The 20,981-nt window shown below is 40.3% G+C and overlaps 4 protein-coding genes across 4 annotated transcripts; 1 reads left to right on the forward strand and 3 right to left on the reverse strand.

The window, feature by feature from the left end:
* Nucleotides 1-789: 789 nt before the first annotated feature.
* ing4 (inhibitor of growth family, member 4) lies at nucleotides 790-4,683 on the reverse strand (the record flags this gene model as incomplete). Its single annotated transcript, XM_079228154.1, has 8 exons — nucleotides 790-1,147; nucleotides 1,251-1,312; nucleotides 2,453-2,597; nucleotides 2,722-2,833; nucleotides 2,941-3,055; nucleotides 3,166-3,332; nucleotides 4,116-4,187; nucleotides 4,647-4,683. The coding sequence occupies 8 exons, from the start codon at nucleotides 4,681-4,683 to the stop codon at nucleotides 1,108-1,110; spliced, it is 750 nt and encodes a 249-aa protein (XP_079084280.1). The 3' UTR covers nucleotides 790-1,107.
* Nucleotides 4,684-5,310: 627 nt separating this feature from the next.
* On the reverse strand, nucleotides 5,311-11,153 carry nop2 (NOP2 nucleolar protein homolog (yeast)). The gene is made up of 16 exons (XM_079227217.1): nucleotides 11,079-11,153; nucleotides 10,037-10,151; nucleotides 9,884-9,926; nucleotides 9,721-9,806; nucleotides 9,237-9,565; nucleotides 8,709-8,922; nucleotides 8,421-8,620; nucleotides 8,157-8,246; nucleotides 7,732-7,819; nucleotides 7,497-7,637; nucleotides 6,961-7,100; nucleotides 6,777-6,866; nucleotides 6,552-6,674; nucleotides 6,366-6,463; nucleotides 6,145-6,281; nucleotides 5,311-6,053 (listed from the first exon to the last, which is right to left on the reverse strand). The coding sequence occupies exons 2-16, from the start codon at nucleotides 10,140-10,142 to the stop codon at nucleotides 5,617-5,619; spliced, it is 2,322 nt and encodes a 773-aa protein (XP_079083343.1). The 5' UTR covers nucleotides 10,143-10,151; nucleotides 11,079-11,153; the 3' UTR covers nucleotides 5,311-5,616.
* Nucleotides 11,154-11,448: 295 nt separating this feature from the next.
* emg1 (EMG1 N1-specific pseudouridine methyltransferase) lies at nucleotides 11,449-13,421 on the forward strand (the record flags this gene model as incomplete). Its single annotated transcript, XM_079227027.1, has 5 exons — nucleotides 11,449-11,598; nucleotides 11,732-11,833; nucleotides 12,457-12,598; nucleotides 12,761-12,969; nucleotides 13,052-13,421. The coding sequence occupies 5 exons, from the start codon at nucleotides 11,449-11,451 to the stop codon at nucleotides 13,163-13,165; spliced, it is 717 nt and encodes a 238-aa protein (XP_079083153.1). The 3' UTR covers nucleotides 13,166-13,421.
* Nucleotides 13,422-16,263: 2,842 nt separating this feature from the next.
* Nucleotides 16,264-20,801, reverse strand: kel (Kell metallo-endopeptidase (Kell blood group); the record flags this gene model as incomplete). Its single annotated transcript, XM_079227280.1, has 18 exons — nucleotides 16,264-16,607; nucleotides 16,695-16,784; nucleotides 16,870-17,030; nucleotides 17,139-17,206; nucleotides 17,304-17,393; nucleotides 17,477-17,583; nucleotides 17,755-17,832; nucleotides 17,924-18,022; nucleotides 18,117-18,212; nucleotides 18,303-18,420; nucleotides 18,528-18,688; nucleotides 18,769-18,960; nucleotides 19,063-19,134; nucleotides 19,239-19,397; nucleotides 19,616-19,737; nucleotides 19,839-20,138; nucleotides 20,222-20,495; nucleotides 20,787-20,801. The coding sequence occupies 18 exons, from the start codon at nucleotides 20,799-20,801 to the stop codon at nucleotides 16,461-16,463; spliced, it is 2,349 nt and encodes a 782-aa protein (XP_079083406.1). The 3' UTR covers nucleotides 16,264-16,460.
* Nucleotides 20,802-20,981: the final 180 nt, after the last annotated feature.

Consider the following 20,981-nt stretch of genomic DNA (forward strand, 5'->3'; position numbering starts at 1 on the left):
CAAAGCTAGCTAGCTAGCTAGCTGCTAACAGCGTCGCTTCACTTGTTGGCTGTAACTTTAATTTGTACTGAAACAAGAGCAGTTAAACTCAGGCAACTACTCTGTTCTAGTAGGTTAGAAAGATAACACTCACCGGTGCCGGCTGCAGTCCCTTTCTCCACAATGACGACCTCTGGAGACTAAAAGTGTGGCGTGTTCTCTCCGCCGCCCTCGAGCTGTTTGAATCCGCAGGTTTTCAAATTTATTTGGATATCGCGCCAAAGCAATGGGACTCTGACGTCACACGCAGCACCACCCCCTGCAGTCGGATAGTGAGTACTGCCCCCTGCAGGAGGACTGTGAGCACTGCAAAACGACGTCAGTTTCAAAGGCAGACTTTCTGATAAAACACACACAAAGGAACACAGAAGCATGTTTGTTTTTTTGAGGTAGTAGCTGTATTCAAATGATTGACAACACAATCACCCCCTCTCCATTGTTCCAATGTTTCAGCTACAGAAATGACAATACTTTTCACGAAATGTCTTACTTTCTATACAGCACTCAATCAAATGTTAAAATGAAATGGTTAACTCACTACCCAGAGATGACTAATACTGTTGGGATGCAGCATTTGTCCTTGTGTTCGTTTGCCGTCTCCTTATACTTAAAACATGAAAACTAGTGTTTTAAGGCTACGCACAAGAAACTAACTATACAACAAAGCAAAAAAGTATCCATGGCCTAACGGGTTTCAGAAAACATTTTGTAGTACATGTGAATATAGGATTAAGTATTGTGACAACTTGGAACTGTTAAACCACTGGGGGCAGTTGTAGTGTTTATTATTCACTTGTGAAACAAAATGTAAAAAAATAAATCACAATAAGAGCACCAAAAGTAACGGGAAAAAAAACTGTTAACTGTTTGAAAAAACAAATATTAAATACATTTGTAACCACTTGGCTCTTTCACACACACACCGCATCAGACCAAGGCAAATTACATAAACCAAAATAAAATGCACCAAATGTTAAGGAAGATGAGGAACAAAAATTCTAGTAACTAATGAAGAAATATTCTTCTCATTTTCCATCTGATCTGTGTCCATGTTTTTTCCAGTTGTTTTTATTTTCTCTTTCTGTCTTGAGAGCATCGTGGACAATACCTGCATAATAAAAAGAAAACACCCAGCAAAAAAACGATTTAGTTGACTTGAATGAGTAACAATTCACACTTCAGGATCGTACATTACAACCTGGGTTTCTTACCATTTGCCTCTTGGTTTGGTTGTCAGGCCCACACATGCAAAATGAAACCACTCAATGGAGCACTGGAGAAAAGACACACAAAAAACAATGTTCTGTAAGTATTCCTGCAAATGGAGCACTTAGTCAAAGCAAAATATAAGATCAAAAGTCAAATCAATCTTTTCAAGGACAAACATCTCATACATCGTGGAAAGTGTTGCATCTGCTAATTAATCTCTTGCTCTGTTATCTGTGACCTTATCTACAGAGGATAGAGATATATATATATATATATATATATATATATATATATATATATATATATATATATATATATATATATATATATATATATATTATAAGGGAAAGGATGTACTTGTACTCTATGTACAATAACACATTATTGATATATAACATTAAACCTTTTTTGCATAATTCTTATTCAATCTTCTCAATTTCAGGCCTGTACCATCACAATTGCATTGTTGTTGACCTTTGTGATACTTATTTGGTATTTAACGTTAATGTTATTGAAAGAAAAACAAACATTAAATCATAGGTTGTTTAGAAAGGTCATTCAAATGGCGTGTCTTCTGAACTGAAATAAATACATTGTCTGTGTTATCAGATGTAATGCATGTCCAAGAAAAAATATTAAAAAAACACAATTATTTTTTTATGAATATAGGCAATGCAACTCCTCAGGATAGGGAAAACGCATATAGAATCCACAAGGTACAAAAAAAACAAGGAAAACCATGATTTTCTCTATTGTCTTTTGAAAAATGTTTGTATTCATTTAACATTTTCTGTGTCTATTTTTGTCCATTCAGGTCTGTATTTGTATTTGCAACGAGAACCATGTTGTGAGCTCTTTTCTCCTATGTTCTACCCTCTTTTGTTGCCTGTTAAATTCTGTTAATCCTCGTTTGTTTTTCTTATATCTACGGTTTGCGTTCACAACATCACCGACAACCAAAATGTACATGGATAAAACATTTCCCACTTTGTTCGCCTCCGGGAGGTGCAACTGATGTCAAGCATTATTATTAATTATAAGTAAAGAGCAATGTCACTGTCCTTTGTGGAATGTTTATCCCACCAAATTTTCAATATTTTAACCTAATCCTTGTTTAATGCAGAAAGATTTGGGGAAATTACAATCTCAAAAGGCACTTCATGTGACCCTCGACACTGAAAGTGGGCAGAAAAATCAAACTCACATCAGTGTTGTCGCAGCCGATCATCTCGCCGTAGGATACCTGATGACACAGACAGTAGGTGGGTTCGTTGGGGTCCACGGGCATGTCCAGCACATCAGATGGGTGCACATTCCCAAAGTTGGTGGCAGGGCTGTTGAATTCCCCTCTGATGATGGAGAAAAGTATTGAAAGTGAGAAAGGGAATATGATCATAAAACTAAAATCATAATTTCAAACACGAAAAGTAAACGCATGGTCATCACAAGCTGGAAATAAGATACACAACGTACGGTTGAAGGAGTTTGACTTTCTTCTGTGCACTCTTAGGACTTCCATCTTCATCTGAGCTCTTCACTTTAGACCTTGTTTTAGCTGTCTTCTTTTCCTTCTGTCTGGTTTCAACTGGAATTACAAAACTACTTTATTATTCCACTAAATGTGGTTTTGGTTACCCTGACAGTCCAAAAAAAAAAAAAAAGAGATATCAAGCCAATATAGAGGACACACACCTTTCTTCCCCTTGCTGGAGGTGGAATCATAGTCCGTGCTCTCAATCTGCTTTTCCTTCAGGTCGGCCTCAAACCGAGCCAGGTCTGTGTCAAGACGTCTGATGTGTTTGTCGACCTGCAGAAAATAGACCTTCAGCCGACTGATTGAGCTATGACGGGTCTATCTCAATCTCATTTTACAGACAGATGTATGTCCAATATTATGTCTATTTCTAAGATACTAACCATCTCATAGGTCTGCATGGCCAGTTGTACTTTATCATCTCCAAATTCCTTGCATTTACTGTAAGACTGCTGAATCTGCCTCAGTATGGATAGCTTCTGTTCAGAGGATAGAGTCCGTGCGTTGGCTGTGTACTCTTTAGCCAGAGAGTCTATCTGTCCCTTTAGATCTAGAAGACAGACAAGTGATACTTAGTAGTGCAAAACATCTAAAACAACATTGTAACTGTCAAAAAGTCAAAGTACTTGTCAAAAAATATACAGATAATAATTGCAATCATAATTTACTTAAATTGTAGGTGTCTGTTTTCTTGTTTATCATAAACAGCTTCTGTTGAGCAGGACATGAAATAGCTTGGTTACTGGCTAGAATATTTAGTTATTTTAACATCACTCTAAACATATTATAGTAAATTGACAAAAGTCAATTATTACCTCAAGGCTGTTATGGAGTATGCACTAATATTCTACTGCAGATCAATGGTTCCCAATCTGTTTGGCTGGTGACCCCTTAACATTTAGTAATGTGTTTAGACTTCAGACAAGTTATTAGTTGTGAGCAGTTCAATCAAAGAATGGTGCCTCAGTCTTGGATTGTTTTAATTTAAAGGGTATTTTTTTGTGAGCTGAAGAAGTTTACTTATCTTCGAAAAAAGGGGCAAACATTAGAGATACAAGAATAAAAATGCATATCCAATTTTGTATCGTAAATGTTTTTACCCCCCAATTTTCGTAATTATATAATCATAGTTTGACCCCTCAGTCTCCCCTTAGGATCCCTTTGGGGGACCACGACCCCTAGGTTGGGAACCAGTGCACAGATCAGTGTTCAATCATTGAGACATTGGGGTGGCGCAGCGGGCTCTAACACCACCGCCGATGTGCGCCTTCAGCTCAGAAGAGTCAAACAAGAGTAAAGATGTACAGTTATTACAGCAGCTCATTGTTCTCACCCTCTGTGCGCTGATCTAGATCCCTCATTAGATTGAAGTTTCTCTGCAACTCGAAGGGCAAGTTTTCGATGCCTGGTGTTGTGAAGGTGGAGACAACAAACAGTTTAATCCCGCTTCCAGTGAGACCAACATGCAACAGTAACGTTATTGCGAGCAGGACAGCGGGATGGATCATGTGCGCTGGATGACGCTTCAACGAACATTCATATATCGCAGCGGAGAGCGAAAGGAACCAAAACATGCTGCATGTGCTTGTGCAATGAATTAAAATAAGGCCAAGTGACTTGTTACAGTACGATGTGTGCGTGCAATATCAAACTGCATCCTCTGTCGTTCGGGTGCGACGCGTTAAAATGCGACCCCAGCAAATAGACAGAGCCTAAATCCGCGGACCGTTAGGAAACGGTTACATCGGTTCAACCCGCACGAGGACCGCGCGGGGGCTTCGTTACACAACTAAAGACAAACCATAGCGCGAGCCCAGTAGCACGAAATGTTGTTCAGCATTAAGACGCATAATAAATAGCTTACTGTCCAAATAATGCTCCAAATACATCCCCGCCGCCATCTTAGAAAATGTAAACAACACAGCTTCCGGTCCGAAATGGAACAAACTGATTGGCTGCTTCCACAGACTAAGAATATAAAATTGTCAGAGAATTGTAAGAGAATCAAACGTAATCAATACTAGTTGGCATATGGCACGACTAACAATCCATTTGTCTGCAATCCATTTAGGACCCAGTACAAACTTTAATTCAAGAATATCCAATTACATTCTGATTTATAACAATGAATTGGATTATTTTGAGAATCTGATTACATTTTTCAATATCTGACATTGTAGGACTCTTTACATTATGACTAGTGAGAACTTACATTCAAGATACCTTGAATGGAGTTCTGAATACTCATAATTACAATCAAAGACATCAACTTGGATGTTTAACAATTTAAATTGTAGATATCAGAAACTGAAATGATGAGTTATCAAAAGTAAATTGACAAGTCAAACTACATTTGTAGATGTCCAATATGTAAAAAGAGATGGTCAGGTGAAAGCTATTAAATGTACAAAGTGTGTACCCTAACTGGCTTCAACATTGAAGCAATACGCATCAAATGACCCAATGATCTTGACATACCCAAAAGACCCACTGATGAATAATGAACCGAACAAGTGATGATCAAGGTATCTTAAAAGATTTATTAGGTTTCACAGATTCATAGATTTCTGGATGTTGTCCCGACCCTGCAATTAAATCAACAGACTAACATTATGAATATTCTGGAATACATAAAAAAAGAAGGGAGGACCCAATTTAAGTTCTAGCCTCGCCAACCAGTTTAAGTCACTTGTACATGGGCATTACAGATAACATCGCTGCTTTGAAATAACAGCACACACACACACACGTGTAAGATGAAGGGAGCCGAGTCTGCAAGGAAGCTCGGCAAAGCCTTTACATAATCTGGTACGATTCATCACGGTGTACACACGTCATTCTCCGCCTTTTTTCCCCAACATAATCTTCAACTTTCTGAATTTATTCTTTCCCAATCTGCCCTTTGACTTCATGGCAGCGCTTCTGTTTTTGCCTTGCTTTTTCTCAAATCTGCTCCCCTCCTTTTTGTCAACCGTTGAGGCTTTCGTCTCGTCAGCCGTCTTCGCCGAAGGCTTCTTGGCTTCTGCCCCTTGCACAGTCTCGCCATCCATCTTGGCAATCTTTGCCTTTTTTGGTCCAGCAGGTGAGTCCTTTTTGCCTTTTGGCTTGATGTTTGCGGTTTTCTTGGATGCGGTTCCATTGGCATGGGGTTTTCCCTTCAAGCCACCTGCCTTGCCGGGAACAATCTTCTTCTTCTTGTCACTTTTGGATTGATTCTCCTCAGAAGAGCCGGTCACAGCTGTCGCCTCCGGAGCATCTGTATTGTCTTCTTCTACATAAATAACAGACAGAGAGTGAGTTCATGTTTAACATGTTAACCAACATGATGAAAGTTGGCAAGTGCTTGTCAGAGAAAGTGTTACCTTTTCCTGTAGTCACAGTTGGAATTACATTGGAGAATTTCTTGAGCTTGGCCACAAAAAATCCATCCATATTGTGGGAATGAGGGTAAAATCGGCGAGACAGTCGCATAGTAGGATGGAATCTACGTTCTTTGAACCTGAAAGAATGGAAAAACAAATTTAGGGTTGAAGATCAAAGTCCCTGCCTTTCAATAACTCAACCACCAAGGTATCATATTTACCTGGTGAAGCCTTCCTTGCCAAAGTCAAGTCCAATGGGAACTAATTTTACATTTCTTTTCTTTAAAGCGTAGTCTACCACCCATTCGTTCTCCTCCACCTGGTGGAATACATTTTGATCAGTACCCAAACCTCTCTTCTGAATACTCACATATAACATGTAAACCGAAGAAGGAATTACTATATACCATTATTGAACATGTGCAGTAGACCAGATATCCTCCTGAAGCGGACTCGGCATTGACAGAGTCAATGGCAGACAGAATCAGTTCTTTCTGCAAGTGAGCAGCCCGCTGGATGTCGGCCTCATCCTGTCAGGTAATAAGTGGGTGGAAGGAAAACAACTATCAAAACCTTGTTGAAACCAAAAGAATTAATTTGAGTGCATATGTAAGCAGTGAACGGTGTTGTACCTTGCTGGTCTTCACAGCTGGATCTTTAGCGATGACTCCTGTGCCTGAGCACGGAGCATCAAGCAGCACTCTGTCAAACCCACTCATCACCTGAGGGCAAACGTTTTCAACAAGTTAACACACTTTATAAAAATTGAGGGTGAACCACAGAGATCAGGTTTTTCTACAGATGTGTGAACATCACCTTTGGGAACTGCCTTCCATCGTAGTTGCAGATAACCGTGTTGGTGACCCCCAGGCGGTGGACGTTGCCCACAACACTCTTCAATCTGTCAGCGTTGGCGTCGTTAGCCACGATCATCCCGGTGTTTCTCATCAGCTGAGCTGAGGGTGGAACGTTCACAAATGTTGTAAAACAGATTTAACTTGCACTTGACAAGAGGTTGCATCCGCCATGTTTCTACAATGGCCCAGAACGGACAAAACAAACATTTGCCACCAAAGTTCTCATTTGGTTTTTAATCTGCAACCTCACAGCTAGATGCTCTAAATACTACAACTTTAAATCATGTTGCGCTGTAGTAAATTTAAAAGGTCATTTCCCACAATTGTCTGGCATTTTATATACGCAACATTTAATTCATTAATCCAAAAAAAGAATCAGAAGATTAAACAGGGATGAAAATAATCAAATCATTAGTTGCAGCGCAAGTCTACATTAAACAGTTTAAAACACCTCATAAAATGAGTAAAACAATGAATAACTGCAGCACATCTTACCAATATAGGTTGTCTTGCCTCCTGGAGCTGAGCTCATGTCCAACACCAACTCTCCCTCTTGTGGAGAAAGTGCCATGACGGGCAGAAAACTGGAGGCTCCTTGCAGCATATACTGACCAGACAGATACTCTGGAGTTGCACCTGTTTTAAAACATGGAAGGCATTGTACAATTATAACTTGTGTGATCGTTAATAGCTTCAGTCAGATTGTTGATGTGAATGTGCTGAAACGTACCAACAGGTACTGAGGAGTCATAGATGACCAAACCAACTTTAGACCATTTTCCCAGTGGATCAAGGTTCACTCCTCTGTTGATCAAAGCCTAAAACAAGGAAACACAGGCCAGTGTTCAACATCTGAGGACTTGAAGGCAGCATTTTTCTGGGTTAACGACATACTCAAAACTAAAGCCAAACAATTAACATTTGTATCTCTTCATCTTCCATTTATCTCTGCCATTTGTTTTCTAAAAGGCTACACTATGTGTAGTTTTTGTTCAGCTAATGGCAGAACTCGCATTTTTATGTTATTTCTTTGACAGTGTAACATTCTCTAAACAAATAAATTATATTACTACTTTATTTGTGCTTTTTAGTGAGTTGACTTTTATGAAATACACATTAAGTATTTAAAGAATCTCTCCCAACCCGAGCTGTTACCTGGGCAAGATCCCTCCTCCTTGTTTTCAGTGTGTTGGTCCGAATAGTGACAGGTCTCTGAATTTCATTGGCCTCAAGGAAATCAACCAGCTGTAAGCAAGAAAGAAGGAAAAAACAGATTCTTTAAAAACAAACTTTACAGCAAAAAAGTATTTAACTCAACACACATTCTCAATCAGGTCTTGACAACGGCAACATGTTCAAACATGAGAAGAACATCACAATGTCTGTAACTACAGAGGAGAAATAAATAAAATCACCCACCTCTGAGAGAGGGAAGAGGTCCATTAATTTCTCAATGAGGAAGTTGTTGTAGCTGTAATAAGTACAGAGATCCTTCTTCAGAAGAGAGATGTACTCTGACCTTTCTTTCCCTGCTTCCCTTTTTGTGGAGAAATTACATAGGACATCAACGTTGTCCTTAATTCTTTGATAGATGGTCTTCAGATCCAGGGGAAGGATATCTGACAACGCGGATAAGAAAATCATTTAGACCTCTTTTGCTGCTTTAAAAGAGAAGAATATTTTTGAAACTAATTGTAAGTTACTCACTTTCTCTCTCACTTTCCTCTACCCCAGGTAGCCTGAAGGCATCCATTTCATCCATGTTGGCTTGTACTGTGTCATCCTCATCAGAGTCAGCAACTGATTTCTTTTCCTCATCACCACCATCTTCATCCTCCTCCTCATCATCATCATCACTCTCTTCAGCCATGGTTTCCTTCTTTTTTTTCTCTTTCTTGGCTGCACGCTCAATGGGAAGAAGCTAAATGTGAAGAGAATAAAGAGGAAAGTTGTCACAAAAGCAAATTAACTGTTTATCACATTAACCTAAAAGACACACTCCTGGAATTTGTTTCCACAAATATAAATGACACTAATATGTCTCTCTCACACACACACACACACACACACACACACACTGAAGTGAGAGGACATTTTGAGTCAATCAAGGACTGTATGGACACACTGGCAGTTTTGGCCAATAATTAAATGTAAACATTTGAGTCACAATTTGTCAAATTTCAAGTCCTAAATACAGAGAAACACAACAAAAACGCATCGAACAATTTCACATACTTCCTCTCCATCACTGTCTTCTTCCGCTGCTGCTTCTGCTTCCTCCCCGCTGCTTTCATCAAGCGCACCGTAGTCGTCAACCATTTCTTCATCATCATCATCATCATCATCATCCTCCTCCTCCTCCTCCTCCTCCACTTCTTTATTTCCTAGTTTGGCACCCTTCTTTCCTTGGTCCTTTGCTCCCTTCTTTGTCTGTTCCTCCTCCTCCTCCTCCAAATCCTCCTCTTGCTCCCAGTGCTCATCACTGTCATCATCACCTTCAGCTTCATCAATTTCTCTCTTCCTCTTTGCTGGTGTCAACCATTTACTATTCTCATCAGTGAAGCCTTTAGGATAAAAAAGAAGCATATAATAAATTCCACGTATTTATTCTGTGATTCAAAATAACTGGAGTTTAAAAGGCACATCAGTTGAAGTCAAATACACATTTATTGTTTTCCTTCTATTCAGGACCTAGGTCGTAATTATCTGCACTTGTTACCTTTCTTGGGCTGTTCCTCAGCAGCAACATCAGCAGTAGCAGCAGCGCCTTTAGGCTTTTTCGATTTTAGGACTCTTTTTGCAGCTCTGTAGAATGACAATATGAATGAGCAACTTGTAAACAGTCATGTTATTTTACGTTGTATAATCCGTCAACCTCTTACCTTTTCCTGCCTCTACTTGACAGGCGTTTTGGTCCCGCTTCCTCTGCAAAAAAACAAGCCATAATGATGCAGTCAGCCAAAAGAAGTGTTCGTAAACTTTATGGCATAGATTTCCAAAGTTATTGTGTGTCTTTATAAATATCTGATAATTACCATCAGTTATAAATTTGGCCAACTCAGTCTCTGCTCCTTGCTGCTTCTTGGATTTTCTCCCTGGCCCTCTCTTCACCTGGCTGTTGGGATCCAACTTCCGACCCATGACTCCAAGCTACACAGAGAGGGAAATAATGTTTCATCTTTTCAAATCCTGTGCAATAAACAGTCAGTATATATGAATAGATACGAGTTTTGCTGCCCTGCTGTAATGGGATGCATTTGCCTAGAAGCACATAACTTTTACACATACCTACACACCGTAAGTTACAGCTTGTTGTACTAAACTTAATTTAGAAAACCATTTAACCCGTGGTGTGTTTTAGGGCAGCTTGTTTCAATTGTTAGGATAAAATCTGAAGCAATGTAAAATAGAGGTTATATGTTCAGATAAACAAAATAAATATTCTTGACTTTATTGAACTCAACATATATCTTGGTTGACACTTAGTTTTAGACAAAAATATAACTGTTTTTCATACAGTGCTTACATTGTATTCAAATTGCATTGACAGTCGCATAAGGATATAAGAGCTTACCTATAGTATTTTCTTAGAAAGTAGCTCATCATGACAAATAATGTTGAACAGAGAAACTGTAACGTTAAATTAAGTAAATTAAATTAATCTATGATGACGGAGCGCTGGTGAAAACAGGCCAGCAGACCAACTGTATGACTTGATGTCAATTTTTAAAGGCATCCACACTTCCATGAGTGAAGTGTTCAGGAGTTGGGCCGCATAGCGACTCACACATGACGCAGTTGACCAACTATGTTTTACTTTCTACGAATTGTATTTTATATGGATTACAAATTTCATTCCCGGAGACACACGCACCCTACATGTTCACTTATAATGCGTGCAAATGCTTTTGTTCTTTAGAAGTGACATAGTACTGACAAAATAAGGTGAAACGACCAGTCAGACAGAGATTTATCGTAAATTGACCCAACTCCGCATGTCGTGTTTGCAATTAAAAATTAGGACTTCGACTATAAACACTACTTAATGATCTCAGCAGTAATTATCCACAAACTCACCGGTGAATCTGTTCCTTTTTTATCAGACTTCTGCTTGTACGATGTAAGATTAAACTACCCACACGTGAATTTTCCTTCAACACGTTGTGGAAGAACATCCGTCGCACATAAGTGACGTCACGACGGCGTGGTCTGGCGCGCGCGCACACATATATATATATATATTTTTTTTTTTTTTTTACTTATCCAACATAAAATAGAACGTTATTATAATATTACCGTAGCTTTTGTTTAGTTAGCTAAATTTAAAGGAAAAACTACGCTCTTATTTGTTTAAGACACGCACTCGTGAACGCGAACTTTTTTTGTCTTTTATTTATTTATTTTTACAGTGACGCACCAATTCTGCGACAATCCATCCACAGGCATCATGGCGGCCCCTAATGAGAAGAAGCGTGGTCTTGAACATTTGGACGAATATGAGCCGAAACCTGCTAAACATCTCCGCAGCCTGCACGACCGCATGGCAGATAGGAGACTGGTTGTTATTCTGGAGGGAGCTTCGTTAGAAACCGTGAAGGTGAGCCGTGAGGGTCGTTTGTGTGTTGTTGTGATGCAGCTCCTGCCTCCTACCAGTGGAAGTGACGACAATAGCTATACCTTTCTTTAAACTGGGATAACTTCACAATAATGACATGTGTTGTATTGTACAGGTCGGAAAAACATTTGAGCTGTTAAACTGTGACCAACACAAAAATATTATCATCAAAAGTGGAAGGAATCCGGGACATATAAGACCAGACATCACACATCAGGTAAGCACTCATTTAGAATGGTGTGCGCAACTGTATTAACTTAGGTCTGTCGTGACCTTTAGTCGGAGAGAAGTCACGTTTTGTTTCAATTAAATATGATTTAAATCAGAAATTTGAGGAGAGATTATGAGGTCTGGGATGACTCTACATTCAGCATCCAACGTGTTATCCAATAAGTGCATTCAACCATGTGGTACAACCCTGACATGTACATTAGTCATGGAAGTACATCAATTGAATCACATATGATGATCTTCAGCTTGACTCTGCCTATCACAGGTATTTTGGTATCGCCGTGTATGTAAGACAATAATTAAGAAGGAAGTTGTTGACTTTTATTATAGAGATGATAGAAAGTGTCTCCATTTACATAATTGGTTCGTCAGAGACCAATGACACATGTATTTGAATATACTTTATGGAATGCATATAAAAAGTGTTTTATAATCTAAAAATAAAATAAAAAACAATCCATATTTAAAGCAGTAATAGTGTCAATACAATTCTACTGCCACTATTTGTTTAAATGTATAATAGTGTTGTTGGTCCTTCTTTGTCTTTACTGTGTTGTATCTTTTTAAATTTTCATAAATAACTTAAATATTTATATTTCCTCTTACCAGTGCCTGCTCATGTTGATGGACAGCCCACTGAACAGGGCAGGCCTGTTGCAGGTCTACATCCATACAGAGAAGAACGCCTTGATAGAGATCAACCCACAGACCCGCATCCCTAGAACCTTTACTCGCTTCTGTGGCCTTATGGGTAAACTATTATTGTTGAATGCTTTCTGTGTACATACATGAGTTGAGGTTTGTGCAGGCAAAGTAAAAAAACGTTCAGTCCCCTCTTATTGTTTCATGTCCTAAACCCTGCCTTTGCTTCGCTGATCTCTTGATCATTCTTTCTTCTCTGCTTGTATCTTAGTTCAGCTGCTGCACAAGCTGAGTGTCAGGGCCTCTGACGGCCCTCAGAGGCTTTTGAGGATGATTAAAAACCCAGTGTCTGACCATCTGCCTCCCGGCTGCCCCCGCATGTCCACCTCCTTCTCTGCTACTGGAGAGGCCGTCTGTCCTCGGTCTTTGGTGCCAGAGGGACCGGCTGCAGTGGTGATTGGAGCCTTTGCACATGGAGCGGTAAGAAACGTCTATAAATGGTAGCTTATTCACTGCTCTGAACATCAAATATCTATGTTACTAATCTCTTTGTCTTTATTAGGTGAACGTGGACTACACAGAGAAGACGGTGTCCATCAGTAACTACCCCCTCTCTGCGGCACTGACCTGTGCAAAGATGTGCTCTGCCTTTGAGGAAGTGTGGGGTGTCCTGTGACAAAAGGTCAATAAACTACTGGTGTTGACCTGGCAGAGACATGGACCTTTTTTAATGGACTAGGAATGGATATGATGTCCATTCCGCATAGACCACAGACATGTATCCTGTTATACACTGAATGTGTATACTTGTATGATGGTGTTTGGCCACCATTTGGAGAAAAAAACAAGTTTCTGTACCAAGTGTTCCTCTTTCATTTAGGAGTGTGGCTGTATGTTATATCATTTTGAATTGCACCATTTACTGAGTTTTGAATAATCAATCAATGCATTTGCATTAAAATATTTGCCTAAATGATGAGTCGTTTTCTTTCATACAGACTGAAGAGTGAAATACCCAGGGGAGACAAAATATTAAGAGATGATGGAGTACCTGGATTACCCTGAGAACATGGAACCTAGTGTACGATAAAAATAAGACGTTATAAAGTAATTTTCAACTCTGGAGATTCATTCAAAAGAAAATATACAATTTCAGATTGCTTGAACGGTTTTAGTTTATTACTGCATTACTCTGAATGCTAATAGTAGTGAGCTCTTCTCCTGGCAACCCGACATTGCTGTGTTTTTTCATCTTAGTGGCTGCTTTCTCCAGGAAGTAATCTATCGGCGTCTGTTTTGCTTTGGTCGACGTCTCCAGACCTTTGGTGCCTTTTGTACCCGGGCTGCTTGGTTAATTGCATATCTGTATTTCTTCCCTGCTTGTGTTGGTGATTTTCTTCTTGCTTTAGGTGTCTTCCTTCTTGGTTTGTGTGATTTTCTTCTTGCTTCAAGTGTCTTCCTTCTTGGTTTGTGTGATTTTCTTCTTGCTTCAAGTGTCTTCCTTCTTGGTTTGTATGATTTGGCTGCTGCTTTGTGAGTCTTGCCTGTTAGTTTGGCTGCTGGTTTGTGAGTCTTGCCTTTGGGTTTGGCTGTTGGTTTGTGAGTCTTGCCTTTTGGTTTGGGAGTCTTTCTGGCCTGTCTCTGTAACTTTCCAACTCTTTTGAAGGATTTGCTGGCTGTTTTTCTCTGCCTCAGATCAGCTTTTGAGTATGGGGATTTCACACTGCTTGTCCTTACTTGCGTTGTGCTTGTCTGTTTCTGATTTTTTTTTGGAGAAAATAAAGTAATTTTTGAATATTATTGACAAGACAAACCTGCTGTCTCTAAATTGAAATGTAAAGGTCAAGCCAACACTGTATCGCACAGGGAAGAAAACTGCTGCTGCTCTCAATGGATTGAAACTTGTAAGCATGTTCCACTTTCGGCCAACTCTCAATAAACTATGAATACATCTACAGTGCATTTAAGCAGCAATTTTCTGTCCTACTGTTTGTCCTGTCAACTAAACTGAAATTCAGATGCAAACGAATTATCACACTATAAAGGAAAAGGTCCTTTTACCTTATTGTTGAGTCTGACCGCTGCATTCCTTGTAGTTTGAACAAGTGTTTCATTGTTAACCGGCCTTTGCGTCAATACGTTCTTCTGCTTGTTGGTCTTGGTGACATTGTAGCCTCCAGCAGCCAGCGCCTGCTTGAGCTCTGCCATGGACATGCCACCTCGTTGTTTGAATTGGGAAACCACACCGCGGATGAGCTGGAGGACACGAGGCGAGTTCGGCTTTGCTTTACGTGTCTCGGGTGCATTCTCAGCCGCAGTTTTAATCTGATGCTTTAAAAGGCGAACAGGAGTCTCTGAAAGATCAACAAAGATGAGAAGGTTGTGTTAAGTCAAACATTTAACTAAATTAAATACATTTTGGAAGAGTAGAGAGTGTATCTTGTTCCAAGTATCAAATCCATTTTTGATGTGTTAAATATGAACTTAATTCTAATCGAATGTATATTTTATTAAAGGGATTTGAGTTTAACGTTAAATTAAAATAGATATTGCTGGCCGCTACTCACTCGGCAGAGAGCCCTTAGCCCTCACTGGAGGCTCCTGGTTCTGGATGGCTCGTTTCAGAAGTCGGCCCAAACGCTTGGCTCCGGCTTTCCCGAGTCCTTTCCCGGGCCTCGCTGCGTTATGGAAGAGAGAGTGTATCTTGTTCCAAGGATCAAATCCATTGTTGAGTGTTAAATATAAACTTAATTATAATCGAATGTACATTTTATTAAAGAGATATTATTGAGGACACTGAGATCATGTCCTCTTACATTCTTCATACTGGGCATTTTATACATTTAATCTTGTTTAAGGCCTGTATTTCAATATAAGGCATACACATTTTAAATAAGTACAGGCTACAGCATTTATATTCTTTAGGTTAGAGAATAAAAACGTTTTTATTATTTTAAAAGTTAATTCATTTGTCACTGAATAAAATGTAATTGACACAGCTACTTTTGAATTGTGATCTTTCATAATTTTTCTTGTTTTTCCACCAAGCAAGATCAAATGTAGGCTGTCGTAAATTAGCTAATTTATATATATGTATATGACTTATTTATATATAAATATTTATATATACATGTATATATATTAACATATAATGTATTCATATATATTATATATATATACAAATATAAATATATTATATATATGTGTATATATATTAATATATACATATATGTATATATTAATATAAATCATTTTTAAAAATACTAACTTTGCCAAAAGAAAAGTAACTTTAAGTGCTCTTGAATTTAACGTTAAATTAGAACAAGTATAGCTGGCCGCTACTCACTGGGCAGAGAGCCCTTCGCGAGACTCTGGTCCTGGATGGCTCGTTTCACTTGGCGGCCCAAACGCTTGGCTCCGCCTTTCCCGAGTCCTTTCCCGGGCGGAGGCCTCGCTACTTGTTTGGTCGCTTTTACCGCTGTGTGGTTTTTCGCGTTTCTCCGCGCGCCTACAGGTGAGGTTTTCTTCCGCATCCTGTCTGCTCGCCTATTTCTTATCAACAGACGACTCTCTAAATCTCTCCAGCTGATTTTCGGAGAGTTTGAGTTCTTCTAACAATAATAATGATTTTGTTGTCAGAGGTGATTGTTTTCATCGCCTCGGAGACAAGCTTTTTTTTGTTACCATGGTAGCTATAGAGCGAGAAACAGGAAGTGAAAACTGTTTTTCAAATGTTTATTTTATTAACATAAATATATGCAACAGAGTGTGCAATCTATGGAAATCCAAACATATCTTAACTACTGATACAAATGTCAGGTTTTTATTTACCTGTACATACTCCCACCATCAATGTGTAATAATAAACTATCTTTGTAACAATATTTGTAAACAAGTGTTTTGTCAGACAAATCATAATACTAATCAATAACTACAAAAACAACCCCTGCTGGTCTTCAGAGCAGTGGCACTCAGCATGTTTGTAATGAATGCTGCTGGGTTTTATTGGGGCACTGCAGGCTTGTGGGACACAGGTCAGATTTGGCACAAATCACTGTAATCAAGAATGAGGGCACCAAGGGCATAACTTGGCTGTATGGGTCTGAGACACAGTGAACCTGGAAAGGGAAAATAATAAAATACACCGATCAGTAGCAGCGAGGAAAGGCGATGGCAGTTGTAACCTAATAATAGAACCACTGTACCTGTGAAAAAGATGTGAGAAACAGACGAGTGTGTGATAGCCCTGAGATGGAGGTGTCACTCGGATGGTTCTTAAGACTCTGATGATAAGCCTGTGTGGGGAGGGGGGGGGTGTGGATGTATAAGCTCAAATATTGTTATACACACAGAGACAAATGCCTGACAGTTGCTGCTCACCTGTAATGCTATCTGCAGGGCAGAATACTGAACCCACACCTCCTGCTGCTGCGCTGCTGAGAGAGAAAGCGCTCCACCTCGGCCCGCTTTGTCTGTCACAGTGAGGTAGTGAGCCCACACACATTCCCCCACAGCATGCACCATCTCACTCTGAGAGTAAACTAAAACACAACAGACATATTGTAGATTAAGGTGAGTATAAAGAAGGCTGTTTGGATATCTGAAAAACTGTACGTAACCTCAACATGACAAATATGAGCTTCTCTTACCATCAGGCAAAATCAAGTGGAGGATAGCTTTGGCGATAAGGAAACCTATCACACCATAGTTCATTGATCTGTTTAGAAAGAATACAAAAAGTGCAGCTATAATGTCAAATAAATCTTGAACCCGTGAAAACACATTAAAGGTTTTAAAATCAGTGTACACTTTACCTAGGATAGGCAGGATGGAAGAGAGGAGGGATAAACATTCCCATAGGAACGAGCAGCTCATCACCCAGGAGAAATGGAGTGACAGACAGACTAAAGAAAAAGGGAAAAGACTAAATACACGCTCAAAACATTTATTTCAACTCTCAACATTAAGAATCGAGGCCGACGCTTACATATCAGCCGCCTCGGCCTTCTCAGTCAGGAGTGTAATGCGTCTCTTTTGCCACAAGGAAAGTGACTGGACATAGTTGGAGAAGAAGCTATTTGTGCCGACTGTCACCTGGAATCAAAACAAATTAAAAAGAGGTACTTCATATTAAATGCATAACAGTTACGTGTAATACAAATGACATGTTGAGCGAGTTTAGATGGGTTAAACCAAATAAGAGGTTTAACCTAATAAAGAGGTTAACACCTAATTTGTTGGAGCCAAAGGAAGTCTGTAAAGTACCTTGGAAAAAAGCAGGTCGAGCTCAGCCTCACTAGAGATCTCCTTTGTGGTCCAAAGTGTTGGATTTAAAGACTGAACCTGGAAGAGGAGAGGCCTTTAAAAAAATATCAAAACAGCATTTTGATGCTGTTTCAGGAAGTAAAATGACAATCCCTGCTTCACTTATTACCTTTTTCATGACAAACTGGAGAGACTTCTGATCTGTCCACTTGAGTTCATGTAATTTGGATTTGAAGGAGGAGACTATATTTTGAATAATCTCCTCTGCCTGTTGAACATTAGAAATCTTAAATACACATCAGCCTTAAAATTCAATTGGTGCGCAATTATTTAGGTCCTAAATCACCGTGACGGCCACTCACCTCTCTGTGCGCTGTCCTTTTACTGAGAAGGTGGGTAAGAACTAAGTCAAATCCTTTCTCAGTCTCTAAGAGACAGTGTTGCCAGCGATCAGCTACCTGGTGAAGAGGCCCATGAGACTTAACACACCAACTCACAGGTGTCATCTTTTTTTTAAAGTACAGGAAGCTTTGTCGGTGATGGCTCACCCCTTCAGCGTCGCCCAGAGCCACAGACAAATTCTTTGCTGTTTCAGAAAACCTGGAGCCTAGAGCAGGCATCAGGGTGTGCAGCAGATAAAGGACCATGTACGTATGAACGGGACCACTGAGTGGATCCCATTGTGGCAGCACATGGAAACAAAAAAGAAGAAAACATAACAGGAAAGGTCTATGCATGTTTGATCGTGGTTGGTTTTGTGCCACTAACCGTACCTGGTGCTCAGCTCACGCTTGTTCAGCCATTTGCCAATGATGCGGGACATTTGCACGATGTAGGGTAAGTTATGCAGAAGGACATGATCGTCTTCGACGAGTGGCAGTGGATGGAAAGCGGCCTGCAGACAGCCCAGCCAATCAATGGAAGGGGCCTGGTTCTGTTGGCGGATTTACGTAAAAGAAAATCAATTCAGTCCCAGTATGTATTGCATTGCGACCTATTCCATTCCTTTTGTACCTGCAGTTCTCTGATGGTCATGCGCTGATGAAGCTGTCCTTTTGACAGGCGAAAGTGCAGAGGTGCAGCAGCCACAGCGAGCTGAGAGGACAGAGACATGAACCTGCCTACGTGGATCATGCTGCTGCTGCTGGGCGGGGCCCCCAACAATGCCAGGTAGCTCTGACAGGATGCCAAGAAGGGACGTAGCGTCTGGATGAAAAATGACAGGAGAATGATGAAGCAATGCATTAGTGGGATGGATGAATATTGTTAGAGGATAAATCTCTTTAGTGGTTGGACGAAGTCACCAACCTGAGTTTTAGCTTGAGACTTCAGTGTCTTGCTGTTCCATTCGATGGGGATCAACAGATCTGGCTGATCAATCTGTTGACAGAGAGGAGACTTGAGTCAAAGCAATAAGAGGAAGCCTACTTTGCTATGGCAGTGCTCCCACCAGCATAGGACAAATTACTCTAATGGATACGGGCCTGTATATATCTTTTGGTGGTCCCGCGGGCAATTTCATTTGGGTCTTTGCCCACATAGAGGTTGAAGAATGGAAATGTGGCGTAGTCTCTCATGAGCAGGCTCAGGGTGGAGTTAAAGTCGGTGCGATTCCACTGGCCCGATACTGCCCAGCCCCCGAGCTGCATACAGAGAGAGATAGAGACATAGGTTATGGACAGTCATTATACGGCCTCCTGCTACGTTAGTGGAATAATACATCATTGTGTCCTGTGTTGTATAACTGACTAATTAATTCCCCCTAACCTATGCAGAGAAGTGACAATGCAACATTTAACAACTTTTCTATTGGGATACATCAGCCAAAAGATCACAAAATAAGAGCATTTAATTATCTCACTGTCTGGATGAGTGCGAGGAAGGGCTCTGCTCCAGCTGTCTCTATGGATTTGGTGTCCAAACAGGAATGGTAAAATCCTTTGGCCTTTTGCACTGCTGTACTACCCGGTCTGTCGTTTGATTCTGACAAACAGAACAAGAAAAAACGTAATAAAAACAAATAAAGCAGTACATTGCAGAGTGGTTGGTGTACATTAGAGGACATTTAGGTTGCATACTAATACCCAAAATCTCCCTAAGATACTGCATCAGCACAGTTTTTCTGTCCGGTATTTTCTCCTTTCTCAGTCCTCTATCTTCTCTCTCTTTACTCCGACCTCTCCTCTCTATCGGCACAGCCTTTCCCTTCTGGTTCTGTGGATGTCCAGGGATGCCCTGCCCTCTTTGCCTCCCCACATTGTCCGGTGAAAGTATACCTGACCCACACGCGGACAAGAAGTAATTGCAGGGCTGCGTGAAGGGATCAGCAGATATGGACAGACGGGCTGAGGCCCACTGACAGGCTGGGGAGAGACATGGAGTCGCTATGGGAAAGGGGGAGAGAGCAGTTGGACAAAATGGCAAATTCTGAGATAATGTGTAATTTTGTTGTGTTTCTCTGGCCTACCTTTGCCTGCCTGGATATTGCTATTTTGATGATTATAATGCATATAATAAACAAGTCCCAGAATGGCACCACATAAGGAGAACCCCAAAAGGAGGAGAAGCAGCCTTCGATGATTTATCCACACTAGCTTTGTGTGGTGCTGGTGCTCGGGGTTGGACTCTGACAGCTGCAGATCAAGTTGGAGCTGCGTAGGTTGATGGGTGACGGAGGTATCTTGGGTGGCGAGTGGCAGCTGAAACAGAGGTGGAGGCTGGAGCCCCCTCCCAGATTCTGGCTGTGGCGAGGGAATGTATATAAGTATCTATGAATATATATCCATAGATACTTATATACATTCCCTCTGATCATTCACCTCTCCCTAAAACACATCGATATGTACTCAAATAACCACTACTTTCACTACAGCTGGCTTGTAAGAGCCCACTCAGTTCAGAAAGTAAATATTAAAGTTAACGTCACTGGCACTGGTCAGCAGCTCGTCTATGAACAACATGTTTGGTGTCTACTCTTTTCCAAAGAGAAAATGCTGACACAAACAACACAAGGTTGTATTTTCAATAATTACATTTTCCAGGAACATAGATGGCTCTGCTCCACTTTCCAGCAACTGAAACACTCACGTAAGCTTCATAACCATGTCAACATAACAAATACAAACACAACTTCTTAAAAAGGTCAGCTTTTAGTGTTTTTGGAAAGATCCTACCTCAAGCTCTGTTGGAGTTTCACTCATTCTTAGCAGATGGATGGTTTTCTTTTA

Source organism: Taurulus bubalis (assembly GCF_910589615.1).
Source record: "Taurulus bubalis genome assembly, chromosome: 12".
Classification (NCBI taxonomy): domain Eukaryota; kingdom Metazoa; phylum Chordata; class Actinopteri; order Perciformes; family Cottidae; genus Taurulus; species Taurulus bubalis.